Source organism: Benincasa hispida, chromosome 1 (genome assembly GCF_027475165.1).
Source record: "Benincasa hispida cultivar pf3 chromosome 1, pf3_genome.v1.1, whole genome shotgun sequence".
NCBI lineage: Eukaryota > Viridiplantae > Streptophyta > Magnoliopsida > Cucurbitales > Cucurbitaceae > Benincasa > Benincasa hispida.
Genome location: NC_143478.1, coordinates 77779842 through 77790777, shown reverse-complemented (window position 1 = coordinate 77790777; position 10936 = coordinate 77779842). Strand labels below are relative to the sequence as shown.

The 10936-nt window shown below is 31.5% G+C and overlaps 1 protein-coding gene across 2 annotated transcripts; it reads right to left on the bottom strand.

Annotated features, from left to right (window-relative positions):
* Window positions 1-4298: 4298 nt before the first annotated feature.
* Window positions 4299-8272, bottom strand: LOC120082841 (delta(7)-sterol-C5(6)-desaturase-like). Of its 2 annotated transcripts, XM_039038178.2 has the most exons (4): window positions 8149-8272; window positions 7763-8049; window positions 5940-6245; window positions 4299-5026 (listed from the first exon to the last, which is right to left on the bottom strand). In XM_039038178.2, exons 2-4 carry the CDS (start codon window positions 7986-7988, stop codon window positions 4734-4736), a joined length of 825 nt encoding a protein of 274 aa, XP_038894106.1. In that variant the 5' UTR covers window positions 7989-8049; window positions 8149-8272; the 3' UTR covers window positions 4299-4733. The 2 variants fall into 2 exon arrangements, with proteins under 2 accessions (XP_038894106.1, XP_038894105.1); XM_039038177.2 differs by lacking the exon at window positions 8149-8272 and having other exon boundaries at window positions 7763-8125.
* Window positions 8273-10936: the final 2664 nt, after the last annotated feature.

Genomic DNA, 10936 nt, shown 5'->3' with positions numbered 1-10936 from the left:
TATTAGAACTTTGATAATCAGCCATAATCATCCCCTTATTTAAACAATATGGAACTTTGATCGCATTCTCCCTTAACATTTTCATAATAATTAATCCAAAAAAGATCAGAAAGAGAATCATCAGCTTCCTTCCCCCAAATAAAAAATGGACTTTTAGGAAGTCTATCCGACAAGAACCTGTAGATGATTTAAAAATACTATAGATTGGTAATCAGTTATAATCATCCATCCTGGAAAAGCCAAAAATCACCAGCATCTAAATTTTTTTAACAGTTAACAGACTCATCAAAGCCATGTTCAGTTTATCACTATCAGAATCTTCCATACAAATTATTTTAGCACATCCCATGGTATCATAAAGGGAGTTAAACTATGAAGAATTCAAGGTTTAAAATGCTGGTGTCGATGAAAATTTCGAAGCGTTAGTTTTATGGGTAAGTAACGATTAAATGACGAAGTTTTATGGGTAAGTAACGATTAAATGACGACATTGATGAATATTTTTGGAAAAAAATATAAACATACAAATTCAAAAATAAATATAACTTGTAAATAAACACTTTAAGATTTTTCAACAAGTTAACAGATCTATTATTTATATTATATTTACATTTAGTGACATTTTGTTGCTTATGTCCTATGTTCATGGATTTTTTAACAATATAATGGAAATATCAATTCACCTCTCATGTTGATATCAATCTCATGGAAACGTGGAAATATTGATGGAAATATCAACATGTTGAGGGAAACTTAATATTGTAGAAGAATAAAATAAAACACCTCAACGTTAAAAACATAATTCGTCTAATAGTCTTCTTTTATAATTTGACATTAATACGAACACTTTGAGTACTTATCAAACAAAACACTTTTGAGAAAATGTAGCCAAATACATGAGAAAATGAAAAATTACTTTTCGAAAAACCTTTTTTTCCTAGGTAATCCATATTGACCCTAATTAAGTTATTTAAGTTAAAAGAAGATAAAAAAAAATTTGAGATAGCATTTTTTCATAAGATAAATTGATGCAATTTTTTCAAACACGCATTCTAAATTTTGGACATAATGTTGTTAAAATTTCCTATGTCATGTTTATGGATAGTGGCACAAACAAATGGTCTAAACCAACCAACATAATTCTAACCTACAATTTAAGATATATGTCATAAAAAGCCTTAAACCCCTCGACTGCCTACTTATTTTTTTTTTTTGTGCATTTTCTACTCATACATTCAACAAATGTGAAAGTATATTATAAATTGTTGATTTTATGAAAATAAAAATATATTTTGTCAACCTCAAATTCAATCGTTACATGCAAAAAATTTTAAAAAATGTTGAGTCAACTCAACTAATTTAGGCATATGTTGCCGACCAAGAGGGTTAGATGTTCAAATTCGCATATCTCCTTGTTGAACTAGAAAAAAAAAGATCACCATGTTTAAAATCTAAGTTATCAAGGTATTTAAGGTAGTTTTCTTTCTCTATTTGAGAAAAGCAATAATAATAACAACAACAACAACAACAAAATATGTTTCTTTTAATTCTAACATATGAAATCTTAATGTAGATATCAAAAGTACATAACTAATTTGTAATTTTATCATTATCATGAATAAAATAACTATTAGTGTTGATGTTACCTGTGTGCCAAACGCCCCATAAGTGAAATAAGAGTTAGAGTCTTGATATAATATTATATGTATCTTCACCCATGAGCTTAAGTTTTTTGGTCGATTTGCGATAACATAGAACCGAAATAACTAGAATTAGAACTCATTGGTGGAGCTAAGTTAAGAGAGCGAAACGAAAAAGGCAAACACCTTGATAACTTATACAACAGATGAAAAATATCAATCAATATGTTGTTTTGTTTATTTGTCGAAATATTATTATTCATGCAACACTATTGATAGCATTTGAAATATGTTATCTCGCTTAGTTTAATTCAGACTCGTTCTTAAGATTAATATGTTTATTCTATGATTTTGTAGGTTTTGAGTACCTAGAAGGTGCTTTAAATTCTACATCTCGATAATTAGGTCATAACTTTTGAACCGAGTGACTATTTTAGGCGAATGACTACTCATTTTTTGGCTTTTTCATCTTCTGTCCATCTACAATATTAGTTTTTAGCTTTTCTTTGGTCTTCCTTATGTAATTAAGCCAAATGGTGACGAGTGGTGGTGATAGACAAATGATGGTTACCATGAATGCCCTGTTTACTAGCACAGCATGAAAGGAGTACTCTTCTTTCTTCTCTCTTTTTTTTTTCCTCTTTTACCCCCTAACTTATAGTAGGACACGCAACATGGGACTGACGCATTGGCTAATGAAAAGGAGATAGATATTACGAGGTAGTTGGGATGGATTTAAAACTGTGTGTTGGGAGGGGGGGAGGATATTAGCTTAAGTCAAGACACAAAAGTGACAAGACATGAAGATTAAAACATAGTCTAAAAAAAGCATTAGTTCAGGAAAATTAAGAAGGAAACATAGAATCAGCCAACTCCTATTGTTAACTCTGGTTCTTCTTTTTCTATGGGGCATGGGACTTGGGAACTGAGGAGCTAGGAAGTGCAGGCTTATTCTTTGACATGGCAGCTTTGTCTAACTTCTGCAACCACTCAATCAACTTAAGCCAACCAATGCCCGTTATATTTCAGGTTTTTTCTCCGAGAGAACTACATCTTAGTTTCTATGAACTTCTTTTTCCTTTAACCTTTATTATGGTTGGCAAAGCTTGGTCTTTTTATCCTCTTTTACAAGGGTGAGCATAGCTTTCATATACACCCCTTATTCTTGACTCTGCAATGATATTTTTCCTTGTCAAGCAGTTTTGTTAACTATCCAATCATTTCATCCCTTCATATCCACTGCATGATCACTGACTTAATGGTTTCAAATAAGAGGAAGAAAAATAGACTACTGACCTAATGTGTTTGCCTTGCAGGAGACAGCTGATGAAGTTGTTGATTGGTCCCATGGAAAGCAGCTTTGGGAGCTCTGCAAGCAAAAGTATGAACCTCTTTGGCTAAGTGGAGGTGGGCACCGTAATCTTGAGCTCTACACTGAGTTCATTAAACATTTAAGGAAATTTGTACGGTCACTTGGAAAATCAAAAGGATCAACTAATGGTTCTGAGAAAGCTAAAGTAGAAATTGACAACCAGAATAAACCATTTGAAACTGGCCCTTATCGGCTGCTAATCTTCCCAAAGTTTACCAAAACAGTTTAGATAGTCGGCTTGAGAAGTCAAAACAAGCAAACAAGCCTGAGAAATCTTGTATGAGCACTGATCGTCTCGATATGTTTAGGAAAAGACCGGGCTTAGTGTGGCAATCGACTATATCAATTCATCTCAGAATAAGTTGTACACTAATCTCAAGTGTGGCCCCTTCTATAATGATGCATTCATTATTCCAGCAAAGTACCAATTGTGTGTGATTCCTTTCTTTTTTCTTCCCACTTTTCATATTTATGTATGTTCACAGATGGAGGAACTTTTCATTTATATCCCTCTTGTACAAACAGCAACAAGATAAATGCAAAACTTTGCAGTTTTTGTAGATCAATTATTGCTTAGAGGAATTTCCTCTCATTGTAGGTTTTAACAGGCTGAAATTTTGATGTGGCATGATGGTTAATTTCATTCCCTGTATCTAACTTTAACATTTCATTTGGTAGTTGGATGTGTTTTGGGAGGTGGGGCCACTACCTTTTTCAATGTCAGGATTGCATGCACCACTCGTTATTTTGTTGAAACCAACCTTTTATCATTGAAAGGAAGGTGGAAGGGTCTTTACTGTTTTGAATAATGTGTATTGCCTTGAAAAGATAAAATAAAAAGAAAAGAAAAGAAAAAAAAAAAGCAAGTCAATGTCTCTGTTGTATTACTTGCTTTTGGTAATGGTTGATTCCCCTCTTGCAATGGAAAGCTTGCAATGGGAACAATCATGTAAAAAATATGTTCTAAGCTTTTCCCAGATGAAGAAAGTTGTAGCAAATCATGGTTTTAGAGGCCCTAACCTCATTGTTTAATATAATAGGTTTTCTCAAGGGAGAAAATGCCCTAATTTTGTGATTTCTTTAATATTATGTACTTTGAGAAAAAGAGAGAATGAAAAACTTTTGTACTTTACAGTTCAAAAGCAGTAAAAGATTACGGCTGCTTTTTTTCATTTTTCATTTTTTTAGGTAATGAAACAGGAAGAGACTTCATCAACTCAAAGAATAGACAAGGGATAAACAGCCCGAGTCAATAAAGCTAAGAGTGGAATTTGGGAGAGTTTGAGTTGAGAGTAATATGACTAGCTTTTCCTTTTCTGATTTCATACAAAATTACATTTAAAAACTTGCATAAATTGAAGATAGGGAAATCATGAAGTCCATTCCCCATACATGGTCATTTGCTCTATTTTTTTTTTCTTTTTCACACAAGTTTTCATTTAAATATGATATACAAAGATATATAACTAATGCCTCCACAAGTTGTACTTACCAGTCACCATTAGCAGCAGCAGCACACAGGCCCTGTGGATTCCTGGAGTCTGAAATTGAATGTTTGATGTGATGGTATGTATGGCTTCACAAATTACCCTGGAAGGACAATTTATTCTGTAACATACTAGAAGACCTGACCTCATCGATAACTAACTTGATTTACATTAAACACAAAAAACCATCAAAAGCCATAATGAGTAAGCAGTTGATGTCAAAGCAATGACCAATCATGACCCCTTGCCTTCTGTATCCATTGGATCAATAAGTGTCCCAAACATCCAATCCATCCATATGGAGTAATGGCCATAATTGTATCGGTATCTTGTATGATGAATCGTGTGGTAGCCAGCACCCATAACTGGCCACATTCGTGCGTGGATGCAATCGTGAATGTTCGTAGTCCATATGACCTCAAAGAATAGCAGCACAATATGTGTTCTAAAGTGGGTTGGAATGAGAAATAGAGCAAACAAATGAGGTATTGCTTGCAATATCCCGTCGATAGGGTGAAATGCTAAACCTGCCCATTCAGAAAAACCGTTCACCAGAGTATCTTCTAATAATAAGAAAGAGTCGGAAGAACTTTAGTACTGAAGTGAGAAGAAGCAAACAGGGAACAGCGAAATTTGACAGATCAATGTCCCAACTACTTCAAAATCCAGTGAAGTTTGCTTAGCATCAGTGTCTTTTGGGATTTTAAACTTCATAATCAAACTATAGTCATATGTCAACTTTAATTCTATTCATCACAATGGAATTGAAGAGCATGAAAATTTTTCTATAAGAACAATGACCATATTTCTCCAATAACCTCATCAAGTAGATTAGCAAATCTCGAAGTTTCTACCTAAATGAAGCAATGCATACAAACTGTGTTTTCGTCACAAAAATGGATAACCATTTTACAGAAATATTATCTAGTCTTAGTCACTAAAATAACCTCTATTTCGATTTTAGTCCATTAAAAAGAAGGATTTTCTGCACATGTATAGTATGACAAAATAATACACTTCACACCAAAAGCCAAGTTGATGTAACCTTGGTAAGTCCTGTGGAGGGAAGTTGCCACTCCGGATTGTTCACACTAGGCTAATATATTTCTCCAACTAGCATGGATCAGAAATTCAGTTGGGTTCAAGGAAACAAAAGTGTTGCGAACACCTTTAGTTTGAACACCAGCTAACTACAGCTACTTAATGCTGGTATACTTTTTCATTTCATTTCTTTTCTTTGTTTTCTGTGAAAGACAATTTGTGAAATAGATTTATTGAGATTGGTTCGTATTTCGGCTTTTTATGGAAAGTTGAACAGATCTTAAGTAAATCAAACAAGAATGATGTATGACATGCAATCTTTTCAAACAAGTATATTTGATCATGAATGGCAAGATGGATAGCAAAGCCAAAAATTAAGAAAGTAGATTAAGAACTTACCAGCGAAGGGAGAGAGAGTAATTTTCTTGTTGTATATATGATGTTTAGCATGAAGATACTTGTAAAGAGGCTTTATATCATGCAGCCCCCTATGCATCCAATAGATAGAAAACTCTATAAAGGCAAGATAAGTAATTACATGGAATGCATAGGCAGGCCATCCGACATCGAGTACCCTTGGATAGCATTTTGTCCAATCATGTTCAACCACGTATTCAGAAAAAGTTGGAAGGATGCAGTACAATGGCATGGCCTTGATTGTTACAAAGATTTGCAAGAGCATCGATTTATTAGATGGAATAGAATCTGCAAGAAAGTGTCCAGCAGGTCAAACAATTATACAAGCATTCAGCCATACACATACATATCATATAACTTTGTTTTGACATGAAGGATATTGCAAGTCTAAAAAAAGTTACTTGAATTCTTACATACAGCCTCATCCAAATCCAATATATAATCTATGATTGACAAGTTTTATCCATTAAGATGCACGTAAATTTTCAAAAGCCTGACGTCTTAAACTGCTGATGAGTTTTGGGGAATAAGGAATCAAATCATCAAATTGCAAATTCGAGGTAGATGATCAACACAATTTCTAAGTTTCAAAGCTTATTAGATTAAATGATTATGATACTAAACAAAATTATCCTGACACGAAAAAAAAAGGCATATAATATTCATACAAACGTATCAAATTAGAAAAAAGTTACTCTCGAGGAAATTTTCCAATCCAATAGTGTACCGATTCTAACAAGTTCTATATTCATAAAATATTTAGTTCAAAATAGCCACCTACCAAAACATCCCACAAGTTGATTAACGCCAAACGTATACAAATAGGGAGTTGTTTCTTGAAATTAGTCAAGGTTGCCCAGAGACGACATATTAAAAATAATATCTAAATCACAAATATCATATGTGTGACTGATATTGTAAGCCAAGACTTAACAAATGTTATTAAAGGAAAGACTATGCCCTTTCTTTGTATATTTATGATTTATGCTCATGCATAGAAGAATCTTTCATTTGAACAACAAATAAAACATCCTCTTTTTTTAGTCTCACTGAGAAGAACCTATAGACAAGAATCCCAACATAACATATCATCCACTAGGTCTAAATTATTATGGTTAAGTGTTGGATATTATATTACAGTTCTTTTCATAACAATTAATCTATGAAAGACGAGAAAGAAGAATCATCAGCTTGCACAAATTAGAACAGGCCTTTTAGGAAATCTATCTGACAAGAACCTATAGATGATTTAAAAATACTATCAATCATCCATCCTGGAAAAGCCAAAAATCACCAGCATCTCAAAAGGAAAAAACAGCCTCATCAAAGCCATGTTAAGTTTATCTCAATCAGAGCCTTCAAGACAAATTCTTTTTGCAAATCCCATGGATTATGAATCAAATAAAACACCTCAATATTCAAAAGCAGAAGGAATCAGTAGAACCAAAATGAATCAGATATAGCATGCAGTATGCACACGTGCAAAGAAAAAGAAAAAGAAGAAGTTGAAGAATATAGCTAAATCATACTGGAAGTAATGGCTGAACTTAGTTAAAAAAAAAATACCCAAATCCAGATTCTTCCCAATGGCACACAAATCCATTATACAATCAGTGAAATATTAAGAGATCAAAAAGGGAGCCAACAAGGAACTAAGAGAAATAACAGAACCCAAATAACCAGAATTAGAACTCATTGATGGAGCAGTTGAGATAATAGCAACAAAGGGAAAAAGAAAACACACACACACACAAAAGGGAGAGCAAAGGGAAAAAAAAAAAAGAAGAAGAAGAAAAGGCAAACACCTTTAGGAATATAGACATTGCGCTTCCAGTAATAGATGTAAAAGCACCAAAGAAAGGCAGAAAAGAAGTAAATTAAGAATCCACCAATGCAGTTTCGAAGCCAAGTTTGAACAATATGAGGAAATGGGTCTAAAGTAAAGGCTGGAAAAATGGTTCCTAAAACAATGCGGTTGTAGAAATCAGTCTCCTCCACAAAGAGCTCCAAATACGGCGGCCCACCGCCCATGGCCGTCGAAAATAGCCACCGGAAAACAGAGAAAAAGCAGTGAAATCAAAAGCAGAGCAACCTGAAAGAGGTAAAGAAGAAGAAAAGGGTAAAAATAAAGAGAGTCTGAGTTGGAAATGGAAATGGGTTGTGAGAATTTATAACCAAAAAAGTGGTTTACTACTCCATAGATGAGAAAGATCACTTCTTCAACACTCTGCCAATCAGTAGGACCGGACCAGACCAGACCAGACCAAACCTGTGCCGACCCTCCATTTCAAAGCTTTGTCCCTTCAAAATTCACACGCCTACTGCAACTTTTTTGGATCTTTTTTAATATGTTTTTTAATTGGTAAGGTAATTGGGGGTTTTCCTTTTCTGGGGCTCGAGTTTTTTTTTTTTTTTTTTTTTTTTTTTTTTTTTTTGCGCCACTCTGTGGGCACTGCCAGCCATGGCCTAAGCTATTTGCAATTATTACACAAAATGGGGATGTGGGATTTACAATTGACTGCAAATTCAAACTTTTTTCAATGTTATGTTTTGTTGTGATCTCAGATGAATGGAATTAAAAGGTTCATTTTGTTTTTTGTTTCGATGGGTAGTTTTGTTTTTAGAAAGTTTTAGTCAAACTTCGAAAGAACTATAAAAAATAGGCACTTTCAAGTCTCAAGTGTTAGAAAGTCCACCTGCTAACGTCAAATCCTCGCATATATGTGTATGACAAAGACAGAAATTTAGGGGAAATAAAAAAACAAAAAAAATTAAAAGAAAAGAAACAAAGAACAGAAAAATCCCAAATAAAGTCTGTCATTTTCGGTGACAAGAAGAAGAAAAGAAAGAAAGAAGTAGCCAGGTAGGTTAAATTACATAAAAGGAAATTTTCAAATAAATGAAAATATATAGACTTATTTATAAATATAATAAAATATCAAATATCTACTAATGATAGACTACGATAGATCACAATACACGTTTATTAGTGATAAATCGAAATACCAACTTTATTTTAAAAATATCACAACTTTTTACTAGTATCGTCAAACTTAAAATAATAATAATAAAATGATAAAAAAAGTTAAAAAAAAACTTTTTGTTTAAGTTTTGGGTTTAATTTCCACGTCATTCATAGATTTCAAAATATTATATTTTAGTCCTTAATATTTGAATTTGATTTTATTTTAGGCCTCGTGTTTCAAATGTTACAATTTTACCCTTAGATTTGAGTTTTGTTTTAATTTAGTCCTTAGGTTTCAAGATTTACACTTTTAATCTCGATTTTTCATTATATGTTCACATTTAATCTTTAGTGTTAATATCTATTAATTAATTTAAAAGAATTAAAAGAATAATAATTAATTAAGTTTTACTATCTTTCATTGTCACAAAAAAATCACTTCATAATTATTTAAAACTAATTAATACACATTAGCGTCAAAGATTGAAAGGGAGTATTTAGTGAAAAAAAAAATAAAATTAAAAGTACAATTTTTGAAACCTAGGGATTAAATCGAAACAAAACTCAAATTTCAATAGTAAAAGGGTAATATTTTGAAACGGAAACTAAATTCAAAACTAGGAACCAAAAATGTATTTTTTCCAAATAAATAAATAAATAATGCTCTTACTATTTTTTGGATAGAAAATTTAGTACTTTATTTCAAAAATATACTTCAACTTAAAAAAATTTCATTAATACCCTTACACTTTGATTACAAAAATTAAAAATACTATTACCATTAATATATGGAAAAAAAATATTAATATCTTATTTCAAAAATACTCCTTAGCTTTTAGAAGTTATATTTATATCCTTCCAACCTTAAAAAAAAAAACAAAACAAAACAAAAACGATATATTTCTACTCTTCTTTTTCCTCTCTTTTTTTAAATATTAGAAGTTTACTCCTTTTTATTTTTTTGGAGTTATCTTGAGTTAGGAAAGATAGGCTTTCGTAGTTATCTTTTTGAGTGATTGTAGAGAAATTTTTATTTCTAACTTAAAAGGCTTTTCATTTTACAAAACTAATATTTTTTCTAACATCTTTCTTTTCAAATTTTAATTGGAAGACCTCACATATTAAAAAGTTCGTTTTATCTACTTCACAAGCAATATTTCACAAATATTCTAAACTTAGATTTTTCCTTCTTTTTTTTTTAATGATTTTAATCTTATGATACATTCTCACTCATATTAATTTTTTACATTATTTTACAATTAAAATATTAAAAATTTCAAACCGTATTAATATTAATTATTTAGAGATTTTATTTTTTGAATGATCATTAATTACACTATATATTATGGATTGATTTCTTATTTTATTTATTAACAAATATAATATATATCCCTAAAATTAAGGAATATGATATGCTAATTTGCTGGCTTGAATTAATTCCATCTCTTTTTTTCTTTGTTTGCGAGAATGACTCAGAGGACATTACATACTTTCATTTAAGGTATAATCCTATTTAATTTATTTTTACGTTTGATGATGGATTATTCTTTCTATTATTTTATGGATAATCCTATTTCTTATTTTATGGATTATTTTCAAATGCATTTAGAAAAAGTATAAATATAAGATTGATATATAATATATACTCCATATTATAATTTTAGTTTCGTTCCTATAAAGATATATATTTTACATAATTTGTCATATATATACACATGTATATTTAGTTATTTTGTAAATATATACTTCATATTTCCATATATATTTGAAATTAAAAACAAAATATGGATATAAACCACGTATATGTTATGTACTACAGCAGATGTGACTTTCATGTGATCATTAGATTGGGCCTTCCAATGGCATTGAAACTGTCCATTGCTGGCAGAATCGTGAGCAGTGGCGGAGATTATATGGGTTGGTTGGTCTTTGTCTGATAAGCTTATGCAAGTTGAAGCTTCCACAAACCAACAAAGCTTTTGCTTTAAAACTGCAAATCTTCTCTATGATGGAA

Coding starts and splice junctions, on each gene's coding strand:
- LOC120082841 (XM_039038178.2), bottom strand. CDS start 7,988: ATGGGCGGTGGGCCGCCGTATTTGGAGCTCTTTGTGGAGGAGACTGAT. Junction 6,246..7,762: donor CAATGTCTATATTCCTAAAG/GTGTTTGCCTTT, acceptor ACTTTCTTGCAG/ATTCTATTCCATCTAATAAA. Junction 5,027..5,939: donor TACTCTCTCTCCCTTCGCTG/GTAAGTTCTTAA, acceptor CTGAATGGGCAG/GTTTAGCATTTCACCCTATC.